The 15326-nt window shown below is 42.8% G+C and overlaps 1 protein-coding gene across 1 annotated transcript in view; it reads left to right on the forward strand.

Moving 5' to 3' along the window:
* Positions 1 to 15326, forward strand: part of TMC2 (transmembrane channel like 2) — a 60943-nt gene that overhangs the window by 23219 nt on the left and 22398 nt on the right. Inside the window, exons 6-12 of the mRNA XM_032419959.1 lie at positions 1315 to 1396; positions 1963 to 2069; positions 4169 to 4267; positions 6758 to 6900; positions 8761 to 8908; positions 12031 to 12219; positions 14999 to 15178. Of these exons, the coding sequence (XP_032275850.1) occupies positions 1315 to 1396; positions 1963 to 2069; positions 4169 to 4267; positions 6758 to 6900; positions 8761 to 8908; positions 12031 to 12219; positions 14999 to 15178 (948 nt within the window). The remainder of the gene's footprint in view (positions 1 to 1314; positions 1397 to 1962; positions 2070 to 4168; positions 4268 to 6757; positions 6901 to 8760; positions 8909 to 12030; positions 12220 to 14998; positions 15179 to 15326) is intronic.

Below are 15326 nucleotides of genomic sequence, written 5' to 3' on the forward strand. Positions count from 1 at the left end.
CCATGAGAGAACTGGCAATGTGAAGAGTTCACATCAGCTGCACCTTTTATTTTTTGATAGTAGAGTTACTTTATGTGGGTAGCTAAACCATAATCCCAACTCCTATCTATTAACTTGCAGCCACAAATCACTACCATAGAATCCAAAATACTCACAGCCCAGGTGATGGGCAATGCTTCCTTTATAGACAGACTTACATAGAAAGCCAAATAAGCCACCAACAATGAATTTTGAGCGTGGAATCAGAGCTAGGGAAGGTAGATAAAGCAGTGGGACTGGAATGCCCAATGCCCACCATCTGTTATTCTCCACACCCCTTCCTGTTTTAGGGATAGCTTTGCCATTGTTATCAACCAGGCTTTTGCTTACACGTTCCTCTTCTCTATTGTACCTGTGACTACCATCCTTTTCGACAGGTGGCTTCCTTCCTTGTATAGCAATCATCCCATCAAGATACTTCAAAGCCTGCAATTCTGGAAACGTATCTGATCCCTTCAGATAAATTTTCATTTTGAGCCTTTAGTGAATTTACACGGGAAACCTCACTTCCTTCATGAGCAAGTTCTTAGACCTTTGTAATAATAGAAACTGATCTTAGGATCTTCTCCCCACTACCTCTTTGTCCGCTGTTTTTTATGAGTTTTTTATTTAAGTTCCAAATGGATGTATTTCCAAGGAGTAGGGTTTTTGGAGAACAACCCCCTTGAGATTGACAAATTTTCACCCAATCAGTAGACAGACAGCTACTCAGGTTTCCAACTGGTACAAACTCTGAGTGTTGGAGCTGGGAAGGGACCGTGGAAAGAAGCAAAATGCCTTCCTAACTCCTTTCAGAAAAACAAAAACAAGAACAAAAAAAACAGGCTGTTGTTCTCACCAGGAAAAGAACGGAAGCCATGGGTTGAGGTTCTACCAATTCCAACATGGCTGGGCGTACGCAACAATTCCTATCAGATTTAGGCACTTGGCTGTCTGCCAAATGTGGATGTGAGAGTTGTGAGATTTCTTTTCCCCCTTGAATGTTTGTTTTAAGATTAAAAAAAAAAAAAAGTTGCATCAGAGGTTGCTAACCCAATTTGATCCCCCAAGCCAAAAGTATATACAGAATTCCTAAGTTCATATATACACTGTCCAAACGTGAAATTTTATCAGCGCTACAGACAAACACAGGCATTATGCTGTGCTGGCTTCTCGCTCACCCCGCTCCTGAACTTTGGTGTTCACACGTCAGCATCAGCATGTCCCCCCAGTGTGTCCCTCCAGGCCCCAAGGCAGCACGTTAATGAACTGAGTATATTACCTGTTTAATTTCAGAAGTGGGTCAAGTTTAAGAGAGACTTTGATAATTTCAAGACTCAATGTATACCCTGGGAAATGAAGATCAAGGACATTGAAAGTGAGTATTTTGGCGTAGCTGTGTTTAGCTGGTTTACTAAAGAGCTTTCCAAGGGCTTGGATTGTGTTCTTGACCCGCTGGTCAGACCATTTCACAGGTCCTGTGGTGTTAGAAAACAGAATGGGGGTGCCTGGGTGGCTCAGTTGGTTAAGCGACTGCCTTCAGCTCAGGTCATGATCCTGGAGTCCCGGGATCGAGTCCCGCATCGGGCTCCCTGCTCGGCGGGGAGTCTGCTTCTCCCTCTGACCCTCCCCCCTCTCATGTGCTTGCTCTCTCTCATTCTCTCTCTCTCAAATAAATAAATAAAAAATCTTTAAAAAAAAAAAAGAAAGAAAACAGAATGGGCTTTGAGCTAGTCAGGCCAAGATTTAAATCGTGTTTCTTCATTTTCTGATTGCGGGAGCATAGGTACTTTGGTTAGCCCCACATAGCCTCAGGTTATTTATCTGGACTATCCGTTCCACAGACTGACGTGCAAACTGAATCCATCACACTCACGAAGTGCTTGGTCGTGTTACCTTCCTCCATCCACAACATGTAAATCCTGCTGCCTTTTCTTATGCCAGGTCACTTTGGTTCTTCCGTGGCATCATATTTCATCTTTCTCCGATGGATGTACGGAGTTAACCTCGTCCTTTTTGGCTTAATATTTGGTCTAGTTATCATCCCAGAGGTAAGACAAGAGCTTCCTAGATCTTTAGGTAGTGTTGAGGCTTATTATGACCACCATCCTCATTTATATTAATCAAATACTCTCTGTTTGACAAAGAATTAGTCATTCATTTTAAGTTCTCTACTCCTATTCATTGCCCAGATAGTTCAGGGCAAAGAATGGAACCAAAACACTTGTGTTCCTTTTTTTTTTTTCTTTTTTTGGAGTGTTCAGCTTTTTTGAGGGCATGGGAGTCTAGAGGGGAGCCCTGGGTGCCTGGGGATAAGGCCTGGAATCAGCCTGGAAGGGCAGTGGCCCAATGCGCAGCCAGGGATAGCATTTCCACGACCTGGGTTTTCTTGAAAGTGGGACTCTCAGCTCCACCCCGCCCAAAGCCTTTGGGCCCAAACATGGCGGCATAGCAGGGATGATTGCAGTAAGGCTTGCCTTCATGCTCAGCATGGCCCCCTGACATCAGAGTCTTTCCACATTTCTCACACTTCCCGAAAGGCTGATGCCAGTTCTTCCTCAAAGAGGTCACCTGCTCAGCCATGCAGCCTGGTGGCCCACCCAGGGTCTCAGGTGGCCCCTGTGCCCCATGGGCAGGGAGGGGCACCTCCAATCCCCTAGGCCAATCCAGCCAAACAAACAGGAGGGGGGTGCTCAAAATATTTGTGTTTCTAAATTAAGAAGTGGATCCTACATTTTTCTATCTTTTGTTTTACTTTAAGATCAGTGGAGAATTAACATCTTAGTAAGTTTTTTTCTTTACCCTGAAAAAAGGGAGAAATAGAATGCGTTGTATCATAATTTATTTTTTTTAAGAACCCTGGATTTAGGGATGCCTGGGTGGCTCAGTCACTTAAGCGTCTGCCTTCGGCTCAGGTCATGATCCCAGGGTCCTGGGATCGAACCCCACATCGGGCTCCCTGCTCAGCAGGGAGTCTGCTTCTCCCTCTGCCTCTATGCTCTGTCTCTCTCTCAAATAAATAAATAAAATCTTAAAAAAAAAAAGAACCCTGCATTTAAATAGTATTCCTCACTATTCCCCCAGATATAATCTTATTACGGATGTAGGTGCATCCCTGCCTATAGATGAGTAATTGAGAGACAGAAAAGGAATAAGCAACTTGTGCAAAGTCACACAGTAAGTTTGTAGTGAATGAGATCCCAGGTCTTCAGAGTGTTGGCCTGGGATCTTTTCCAAGGGAAATCTGACAAATTAGAAGATTTCTGTGAGGAACACCATCAAGCATTACAGGACCAAAATACGACTGAATACACAGGAGGATATGTTCTTAGAAGGGAAAACTTAATATTGTAAAAAAAGAAGTCAATCCTTCCTAAATCAGTATGTAAACTTCATACAATTCTGATTTTTTTTAGAATTAAGGATGCAAAAACAGGCATATATATTAGGTTATTAATAACAGAACTATGTACATGTGAAGAACTAGCAATATTCTAATGTCCAACAACAGGTGATTTGTTAAGTAAATTTATGATAGATATATGGGATTAAATATTTTGAAGTCATTTTATTTTGAGACATACCATAGGCCATAAAGAATTGGTCATAAAATTATATTAAGCTAAATAATCAGACTAAAATATATATAAAACTCAGAAGCAACCATAAGGAAATATATGAATATCTAACAGTCATTATCTTTGGGATATGGAGGTGATAGGGAATTTTTTTTTAAGATTTATTTATTATTTATTTATTTGAGAGAGAGAGAGCACAAGCAGGAGGGGCAGAGGGAAAGGGAGAGAGAATCTCAAGCAGACTCCGTGATGAGTGCAGAGCTGGATTTGGGGCTCCATCTCATAGCCCTGAGATCACGACCTGAGCCAAAACCAAGAGTCAGACGCTTGAATGACTGTGCCACCCAGGCACCCAAGTGATGGGGAATTTTTTAAATGCTCTTCTGTACTTTTTCACATTTTCTACAATGAGTATGTGATAGTTCTAAAACCAGGAAAGTGATTAATGTTATCTAAAGAAGAAAGTAGGTATTTCCTGCTCTGAGAAGGGAAATGTTTCACCCGGTATATGAATGTCTCCATGTGTTTGTATTTTCTGCATGCTTCATCTTGTCGTTCTGTCCCTACACAAGGTACTGATGGGCGTGCCCTATGGGAGTATTCCCAGAAAGACAGTACCTCGGGCTGAAGAAGAAAAAGCCATGGATTTTTCTGTCCTTTGGGATTTTGAGGTACCATCCCCAACATGCCAATGCACTTCTATCATGTGATTGTAAGGCCTAAAATTTGCATGGATAAGTGTGAAATATTGCATTTAGTCATTGGAAAACCGGTAGCGCTTAACTCAAATGGGGTCCACATATGCCAAATGAACTAGCCAACCATGTCCTCCTAAGTCCCCTTCATGGGTCCTTTCTGCAGCCACACACTGTTCCTTTCTCTCTGCCAGATCCATGTAAGTGATCCTATAGGATGCTTTTCTCTCCTCATACCCACAGGAAGACTCCAGGGCTATCACCAGTTCCGCCATTCCCAAGCTTCACATGGCATCCTCAACTGAATATCCTATCTGCTCCTCAAATTCAACATCTACCCAGCCAAACCCACATTGCGTTTTCCCATCTCCTTTACTGGAACCACCCCATTCACCCAATCATTCAAGTGTGAAACCTGAAAGTCATCCTACACTTCTTCCTCTTCCTCACTACCACCCCCCCCCACACACACACACAACCAATCAACCACTAACTCTATCTTGATTCAGTCCCCCTTTCTCTATCCCTCTTGCCTCTTCTTTGAATCATGTCCCCACCGTACCAGGACCATGTCAGAATCTTCTACCTCTGCTTCCTGCTTTGACTCGGCTCCTAAAAATCTTCATTCCCTCTGCTGCCAGAGTGATCTTTCTGAAATGCAAACCTGTCCGCATCGCTTCCCTACATCTGATATTCATTTATTCCCATTCCCAAATGGAATAAAATCCAGTGTTTTAAATCAGGTTTAAGAAAGAACTGTTCACCACCTGGCTGCTCCCTCCCTCTCCAGCTCCATTTCTGTCTCAGACCTCATACTTTAAGTTCCAATATTTATCAAGTTTGGGGGAAGTCCCTGAATGCATCACATACCAGTGCCCCACTGCTTTTGCTCAGGACACGGCTTGGAACACCCCTCCCTCCTTCTGAGTCTCCTCACCCCTATGCCTTTGGGGACCTCGGTCTGCAGCTCTAAGGAGTTCCTGAGGCTGGGAAGCCTGGCTGTGATGGCTCAGGCAACAGGTCATTGCTGCTGCCGTCGTTCATGCTCAGGTTCAAGTTCAGGTCAGGTTCATACTTCTCAGGTATGTGTGGAAGTGAGATGGAGTATTTTTCCAAGTCATTTGGAGTAAGGGTGTTCCAAATAACTACTACACTTCTATCCTACTAAGTATTATATATGCTACTACTACTGTGTACTACCACTAAGGATTTCTTTTATTCTTTATTTTGCTCAAGGACCCCTATGGAAACATCCTATCTGCCCAAAACAAACTGAATTTATTCAACAATAATCCTCTGTTTTGTTGTTGTTGTTGTTGTTACCAATGGTAAATTTTTTTTCTTTTTTTTAAATGTGTTTTTTTTTAAATAATCTCTTGGGTAAAGTAGCATCTGTCAGAATTCTCTACTGCAAAGTTAGCATTTTTCTCTTTTCAATTACTCAGTATTTTGGGGAGTGCAGTGGATTTTAATGTAACAAGGTATGACAAGTTTATTATGTGATTCATGTTCCACATTACAACTAATAGGGGACGACTATTTATTATTGAGTTTAGGTATATCAAAGAAGAAACAGCCTCAAGTATATGAAAAGACTATTAAGATTTGCCTCCCCTTTCCAACTCCATATCTGTGTGAGGCCAGAATAATCCCGTTTTACCTTCAGCAAAGACGTAAAAGAAACGCTAAAATTCTAAGCTAATATTACACCTGAAAAGTGTACTGATTATACCTAAACCAATTATACCTAAAAACCAAAATGAAACAAAACTTAAGATTCAGATTAGAGGGACGCCTGGGTGGCTCAGTTGGTTAAGCGACTGCCTTCGGCTCAGGTCATGATCCTGGAGTTCCGGGATCGAGTCCCGCATCGGGCTCCCTGCTCGGCGGGGAGTCTGCTTCTCCCTCTGACCCTCCCCCCTCTCATGCTCTCTCTCTATCTCATTCTCTCTCAAATAAATAAATAAAATCTTTAAAAAAAAAAAAAAGATTCAGATTAGACTGTAAGCCTTGTAACCATATCATTTTCTTTGTAAGTTTTGTACTGAGAAATCTCACAGACTCCCGCCTACTTCCAGAGTGTTACAGTAAGACCCTGGAAATGTGAGGGGGAAAGAATTTGGAGCTCTTTGTGCATGTGCGCGCACACACACACACACACACGCACACACACACCTTTACCCCTAATTGTATCTGGAATGTTAGCAATGCTCTCCTTCTTGTTCTGTATCTGTATGCATTCTATATAATGGAGAATAAAGAGAATGAAGGAGAGACGCGGAGACATGGATAGACTCTGGAGCAACTGGGGGAAGTTAAAGGAAGAACAAGGACACCCAGAATTCTTCCTTTCACCCCTCAGACTCCCATTAAACCCCTGAGAAAGAAATCCCAGGTAGAATGAAAGTGTCTGATGACCATCTGTGCTAAGCTTACAAACCCAGAGCATTTGGACCTGTCCCACAGGGTTACATCAAGTATTCTGCTCTCTTCTATGGCTACTACAACAACCAGAGGACTATCGGGTGGCTGAGGTACAGGTTGCCCATGGCGTACTTTATGGTGGGGGTCAGCGTGTTCGGCTATAGCCTGATGATTGTCATTAGATCGTAAGTATGACCATCTCTTTTACAGGCTTTTCATTTTCTTCACACAAACAGGCCAGTCTGTGCCTCCTTACCTTCCTGTGGGGATTTAGAGAGAAAACAAGGAGATATATAAAGCAGATATGGATTGTCATATGTGATATAAAAGACATAAACACGGGGCGCCTGGGTGGCTCAGTCGTTAAGCGTCTGCCTTCGGCTCAGGTCATGATCCCAGGGTCCTGGGATCGAGCCCCACATCGGGCTCCCTGCTCAGCAGAGAGCCTGCTTCTCCCTTTCCCTCTGCCGGCCGCTCTGCCTACTTGTGCTATCTCTCTGTCAAATAAATAAATTAAAAAAAAAAAATCTTAAAAAAAAAAAGACATAAACAGGATAATACGGGAAGTTTTGGGAAATGGGATAGAAACATCTTTACATGATGCTGAGAACTGCCAGTCACACTGTAAGTCTGGGGCACAGCATTTTACACAAAAAAGGAGCATGTGCAAAGGCCCTGAGGCAGCAAATATCCTAGTGAGTTCCAAAACCTGTCAAAAGGCCAGTGTGGTTTGAGAGTGAGCAGGTACCTGGTAAGGTAAGGCTGGAGAAGTCTTCAAAGTCTGTTTTCGCTTTCCCCAGAGCTCAGCTTCCTCAGAAAAACTCTTCTGCTCCTCTTTAACTCTAGCTTGCATGTAAAAAACACAAAAGAACATATGTGGTGTGATTAACCATGGTGTCCTCTCTGGCCCCAACTCTACCTGTCTCTGTGGTCAGAAACGGCCTTTTAATATGTCTGTGTCTCTTAATTTATATCCTCTGAAGAAAAACTTTGGCCCATGAATAGCCTTCTTCTAAGCCAGGGGACCCCAATCAGCACAGGCTGGTGCAGGGTGAGGAGGCACAGTCTCCCGCACAAACCTGACTACCAGGGCCCACCCCCCTTCAGCAGGGCCACATGAGGTCATTCCTCCCGGAAGAGCACAGGTAGCTGTGTCTGCAGGAGAGGAGTAGAGCAGGGGTTAGAAACTCCAAAAAAGCAGTGTGCGGGCTTAGCATGGCTTTCTGTCACATCATCTCAGGGGAAAATGTTACTGTTCGCAAGGGACTGCCCAGCACATGATAGTCACCACTGGATGCTGGGTGGCTGCCCAGCCAGATCTATCAGGGGAAATAGGCTTGCTTTTATTCTTAGCCCTCATGTTGTTGCAATGTTCCCTGTTATTATCCCAGATAAGTATAGGGATACAGAAGGTTTCCCTGATGAACCAAAACTCTGAGTCAACTAAGCCCATGGAATAGCAAATCCCAAAAGCCAACACATAAGATAGAGAGGCACAAACTCTCCTGTACACATGCTGTATCTGATAGAGGACCTGCTTGGAATTCTGATTCCCACAGCAAGGATGAGGATAGGTAGGATAAAATGGGTGGGTAACAAGGCAGGTCCAAGGGACTTTCAACCAAGTTTGCTTAAGAGAAGGATGTACATGTCACCAGTTGCAGTAACAACTACCTCAAGGCTTATTGGATTTCATATCAGAAAATAAATATCTTTTCTGTTCAAGGAAATAGGTGAATTAGAAGGGGTTGTTCCTGCTTGAGAATAGAGTCCCCATAAAGGGTTCTCAAACAACATTGGCAGATGAGTCAAGCTACAGGAAAACAGATGTCAGGGTAGAAAACACGGCTCAGTGGTTCATTATCCAGATGATACCATGCGTGCTTGCTGTGGACTCTGATCTGGGTTGGAAGACACCCTGGCTATCATTAGTTCAATTCGAATCATCTTGGCTCTTTCTCTTCATTGGATGCCTGCTACCTGTGCCCCAGACCAGCTGAGGCCAAGGTTCCCTTGGGCTAACAGCAGTGGTATGTACCCTACAGGATGGCCAGCAATACCCAGGGCAGTGCAAGCGACGGGGAGAGTGCTAACTTCACATTCAGCTTCAAGATGTTCACCAGCTGGGATTACCTGATTGGGAATTCAGAGACGGCCGACAACAAATATGCCTCCATCACCACCAGCTTCAAGGTAGGCGCCCCAGGGTAGTTCCCACGTCCTGGGGGAGCTTTGGGTCCCTCTGCTCATTAGGAGACTTCACCTAATGAGCATAGGGCATGGTAAATAATATCCCCAAGTAATTTGTGGAAAGAGCTTTACTATTAGAGGTGTGATCCTAGCTCTCAAGCCTTCAAGAAAGAATGCTCATGGCTGTTACCCACCATCTGTTTCCTAATACGGCGGAGAATCACGGATGCTGGGACCTGGTCCTGACTGTTTCCTCGTGGAACTCTTTTCTGCCAGAGAACCTGGAAGGACTCATTTGGGGCTGCAGTTCTCAACCTTTGATGCATGTTTGAATCACCTAAGCAGCTTTAAAAATCTTTTGGGCCCAAACCCCCAGACATTCTGGTATAATTGGTCAGGGGCTGGGGGATTCCTGGCATTGAATTATTTAAAAGCTCCCTGAGTGATTAGAAATCCCAGAAAGAGTTGAGAACCCTGGTTTGGGTGGGTGGGGGGAGTCAATTAAATGTGCAGCAACTCCCGATTTAATTATCTCATTAATTTGTTCATGAAAGATATGTGAAGTGGCCTACACATCTCTATTTTATAAAATAAAAGCAAACCTAAGGGTAAACAAATCAATGAAGGCAGAAACTAGTATGCTGAAGTGCAGCACACCTTATTTTTTCCTCCATGTCTGTAAAAACCATCCAGAGTTCTTGATAGTTCAATATTTCTCCTGTCTGATCAGTCAGACTTTCTTTCCCCCAGGACCTGCCAAAGGTCAGATTTACAACACACTTAATTGTCTTTTCTTCTTCCTTCTGTTCTCTTCTGGGCCTTCCTGGTAGCTACCCACTTACCAATGCCTACAAATGGCAGGTACGCCCACCAGGAGCAGAGCTTGGGCTCAGCAGCTCACTACATGGGTTTCGTGAGCCTACAGTCCTGACAGCTTGGCAGTGGGTAGCACAGGGAGCTGGCTGGGCTCTCCTCTCTTCTCCTTCTCCCAGGAATGGGGCGGCGGGGGGCGGGGCGCCACTGGCAGAGCATCCAAGGGCAGGAGAAGGGTCAAAGGGGCTTTGCCTCTTCCTCCAGGCCTACCCAAGAGAGACAAAAAAGTCATGTCTATAAAACACTTTGAACATCTGGCAAGGTGAAGGCTTTTTCTCTGAGTCTATTAAAACCAGAGATAATAACCTTATATAACAGGGCACATATGAAAACTGCATGAGCTAGTGCATATTAACTGCTTGATAAATTAGTTAAACCTGAACCTGAATACAGTAACTGTTCATTGATTAGGAAAGTCTCCTTCCAGGTACTTTGGTAATCAGGAGACCTCATTTACTCTCTTGGGTCTGCCACATACTATTTCTGTCTTCATAGAGAGTTACTGATGCAGGATGAAAAGTTTATAATAAAAAATCTAGGGGTGACTGGGTGGCTCAGTCGGTTAAGTATCTGACTCTTGATCTCAGCTCAGATTTTGATCTCAGGTCATGAGTTCAAGCCCTGCATTGGCCTCCATGCTGGAAATGAAGCCTACTTAAAAAAAAAAAAAATATATATATATATATATATATACACACATATATATGACTATTGTATTTTTATATACAACAGCAAACCACTAGAAAATAATTTTAATCCTATTTACAATAAAATTACATAAATCACATAAAATTCTTAGGCATAGAGTTAACAACAACAACAAAAACAAATATACAAGACTGCTACACCAAAAAATATAAGGCATTTCTGAAAAAAATTAAGAAACCCTAAATAAATGGAGATATACCATGTTCATAGATTAGACAGAGATCAACAAATTATGGCCCAGGGGTAAATCCAGCCTGCTGCCTATTTTTGGATATAAGATTTTATTGAAACAAAACCATGCCTATTTATTTCCATATTGTCAGTGATTGCTTTCATGTACTATGGCATAGCTGAGTAGTTGTGAAAGAGACGACATGGCTTGCAAAGCCAAAACTATTTACTATATGGCTCTTTAAAGAAAAAAAAATTTATTTATTTGAGAGAGAGAGAGAGAGTACAAGTTGGGGGAGGAAGAGGGACAAGCAGACTCTGCATTGAACCTGGAGGCCTACTCAGGGCTCGATTTCACAACCCTGAGATCATGACCCAAGCCAAAATCAAGAATCTGACGCTCAACCGACTGAGCCACCCAGGTGCCCCTACTATATGGCTCTTAATAGAAAATGTTTGCTGGCCCCCAGATTAGAAGACTCAGTATTGTTAACATTTCATTTAATCTATTTGATCTATAGTTTTAAAACAATCCCAGTCAGACAGTTGCTGAGATCTCTCTGGGCCATAGTATCTATGACATGGGTAATAATAGAAACTACTTCATTGGTTTGTTACTGGGATTAGGAGGGATGATGCAAAGCAAGTGTTTAGCACCACATCTGGCATACAGTAAGTATTCAATAAATCTAAGCTTTTGTTATCACATATACCAAAATGGCAATAACAACAAGATATATCTTCTTTTTTTTTCAAAGACTTTATTTATTTATTTAACAGAGAGAGACACAGCGAGAAAGAGAACACAAGCGGGGGAGTGGGAGAGGGAGAAGCAGGCTTACCGAGGAGCAGGGAGCCTGATGCGGGACTCGATCCCAGGATCCTGGGACCATGACCTGAGCCAAAGGCAGACGCTTAATGACTGAGGCACTCAGGCGCCTCAACAAGATCTATCTTCTTAAAGAAAATAATACTTGGGGTGCCTGGGTGGCTCAGTCAGTTGAGCATCAGACTCTTGATTTTGGGTCAGGACATGATCTTGGGGTCATGGGATCAGGCCCCTCATTGGGCCCCACGTGGGGCTCCGTGCTGGGTGTGGAGTCCACTTGAGATTCTCTCTCTCCCTCTCCCTCTCCCTCAGCCCCTCCCCACCTCTTGTGTGCTCTCACTCTCCCTCTAAAAATAGATTAATAAATCTTAAAAAAATAATAATAATAAAATAATTCCCCATAGGGCAAGAGTGCTCTGCCCCACCTCCTCTGTATTATTTCATTTATGAAAATATAGTAAGTAGTCATCTCAGGAAGCCAACAATGATGGTTCCCATTGGTTCCTGGCCTGTCATTATTCACATCTTATTTCCACACATTAAGGAATCAATAGTGGATGAACAAGAGAGTAACAAAGAAGAAAATATCCATCTGACAAGATTTCTCCGGGTCCTGGCCAACTTTCTTATCATCTGCTGTTTGTGTGGAAGTGGGTACCTCATTTACTTTGTGGTGAAGCGATCCCAGGAATTCTCCAAAATGCAAAATGTCAGCTGGTATGAAAGAAATGAGGTAAAAAGGACATCTCTGTAGAAGTGAATACTGAGGGCAAACATGGAAATTATACTGGTTCCTATGCAATTCAGCTGAATTATTGAAAATCTGGATTATAGGACATGTTTTAAAAAGTGAAATTACACCCCTTTCCAGTTAAGTTTTAACAAAGAGTCACCTCTTATTAGGCTTTTATAGGTTGTCAAGGCTGGATTATAATTAGCATGTCAGTCAACTGAATAGTAAGTTGTCTTAGCACCCACTATTAAAAAGGTGATCCTTTCTTCACAGCTCTACGGTGCCATACATCATAAATCAAGTATCTGTGTGAGTGTGATTCTGGGCTCTCTATTCTATTCCATTGGTTTATTTATCTGTTCCTGCACTAAAAAATACACTGATAAACTATGGCCTTGAAGTATGTCTTGATATCTGGCAGAGTGAGTTCTCTTATCAAGATTCACAATAAAACTCATTAAAGTTTCATTGTGATTATATTGAACCCATAAATCTCTTGGGAATTTAATATCTTTAGTAGTTGGCAAAATGGCTACAAGTTCTTCCCCTTCTTATAATCCTATGTTTCTTTGCAATATGATTTTCTAGCTTCTCTCATGAAGAGGTAGAATCTACTTCCCCACCCTTGGAATCCAGCTAGTTTAACCATGTGAGTTGCTTTAGCAATAAGACAATAGCAACCATGATATAAGCAGACTTGAAAAATGCTTGTGTATTGGAACTTGCCCTCTTGGAAACCCTGAGACCTCCACCATGTGAACAGTTCCAGGCTAGCCTGTTGAATGATGAGAGACACATGGCCCAGTTAACTCATCACTCTCCATGATAGCCAGTCAACTACCAGACATATGAATGAAGCCATCAACCATCAGCTGACCATAGATACATGAATGAATCCACGTGAGGCCAGCAAAAGAACTACCTACCTAAGCCCAGAGAAAAAATACGGACCCACAGAATCATGAGCTAAATAAATTAAATAATAAGAAAATCTATCTCTTCCCACGAAGCAAAAAAGGATAGAAAAAGAAATGTGCAACTGGTAAGACAAATGGAAAGCATAAAATCAGATAGAATTAATGTCAGTGATTACAATAAATGTAAATGGATTAAAACTACAGTTTAAAAGCAATAATAGGGGCGCCTGTGTGGCGCAGTTGGTTAAGCGTCTGCCTTCAGCTCAGGTCATGATCCCAGGGTCCTGAGATCAAGCCCCACATCAGACTCCTTACTCAGCAGGGATCTGCTTCTCCCTCTCCCTCTGTGCTCTCTCTTTCACTCTTACTCTCTAGTAAATAAATAAAATCTTTTTAAAAATAAAGGCAATAATAATCACCATGAATTTTTTTAAGCTACATGCTATTTACAATTAACTTATCTAAAACATCGGGTCACCAAACTAATAGGGGGATACAAAAGATGCCTGAGATGGATTCTGCCCTTAAGTGGATTGCAGTTTCCTTAGGAAGCAGACTTGACAAGAATAAAGCAAAACACAAACAGCAGTGGGCAGGAATAGTGATCAACTAAGACATTTTGGGTTACAGAGGTGTGGCAGGTGGAGAGTTCTTTGTGAGCTGGAGAGGCAGGGGGATTTTGTGGCAAAGGCAGGAATTAGGCTATGCATTAAACAAACATGTGAAGAAGGGCGGTGGTGGATGTGGTGCGGCGATGGCCCTCCAGATGTGAAGCACTGCATGAACAGGTGTGAAAGTGATAAGAAGGCAAGCCAACAGTCAGTGTGATAGAGTATAAGGGAGTCAGAACCAGCCCAGAAGATTTGACCCACCTGCACTTTGGTCAGCAGTTCAAGGATTTACTCTCCACTAAATAAGCAGTTTTAGTTACAAAAAAAAAAAAAAAAAAAAGTTCTACCATGATCAGGTTCAGTTATACGAGTCAGGATTCTCCCAAAATTGGAGCCAAAATTTAGTGCTTACCAGACTAGTAGACTTATGTCTAGGCTAGTAGACTTATGTCCACAATCTCTTCTGACTCTCACAACAAGAGCTGTCATTCCCACTTTACACATGAAGAAAAAGAAATTCAGAGAAGTTATATAACTTTTCCTAAGTTACAAAGCCAGCAAGTGATAGAGCTGGGGCTCAAACCCAGAGAATTGACTCCGGATGCCATACTCTTTCCCACATCCCTCTGCTGTTAGTTCCCTTCTGTGATCTCAGCTTCCTGTCTTCCATGTTCCTGAGATAAGAGCTACCACAGTGACTCTTGCCCAGCTCATGACTTTTACAGAACACAAAACACTGTTCCATATGTTAACTCATTTATTTCTCAAAGAAAATTTGCTATTTTGGGGCGCCTGGGTGGCTCAGTCGATTAAGCATCTGCCTTCGGCTCAGGTCATGATCCCAGGGTGCTGGGATCGAGTCCCGCATCGGGCTCCTTGCTCAGCCAGGAGCCTGCTTCTCTCTCTGCCCCTCTCCCCCACTCATTCTCTCTCTCTCTGTGTGTCTGAAATAAATAAATAAAATCTTTTTAAAAAAAAGAAAAATTGCTATTTTTATCAATACTGATAGCAACAATCATGATGGCAACCAGTCACAGAGTTACGATATGTGGGATATATACTGACTGCTCCAGGCATATTGGTGCCTTAGCCAAGGTCACACAGCAAGTTGTGGAGACCTGAGAGCATCTCCAGAGGCAGAGGAGGGGTCAACAAGGAGATGGAGATGCATGGCCCTGGGGGGTACAGAGATGGTGGCGAAGCAAGTGATATTGATGGACACGAGTAATCCAGGCTTTCCTGATTTCTCAGGTAGAAATTGTGATGTCCCTGCTTGGTATGTTTTGCCCGCCTTTGTTTGAAACCATTGCTGCCCTGGAGAATTATCACCCACGCATTGGACTGAAGTGGCAGCTGGGACGCATCTTTGCACTCTTCCTGGGGAACCTCTACACATTTCTCTTGGCCCTGATGGATGATGTTCACCTCAAGGTAAAGACCACAAACTCCCCCAATCCCTGGTGCCCACCAAATTTCCTTTTTCAACTATAATTTCCTTATGCATAATTCCTATTAACTAAAGAAATTTTAGAAAATTGAGAAAAGTATAGTGAAGAAAAAGATATATCTATATCCCCAG

This window comes from Phoca vitulina, unplaced genomic scaffold, assembly GCF_004348235.1.
Source record: "Phoca vitulina isolate PV1807 unplaced genomic scaffold, GSC_HSeal_1.0 scaffold22, whole genome shotgun sequence".
Classification (NCBI taxonomy): Eukaryota; Metazoa; Chordata; class Mammalia; order Carnivora; family Phocidae; genus Phoca; species Phoca vitulina.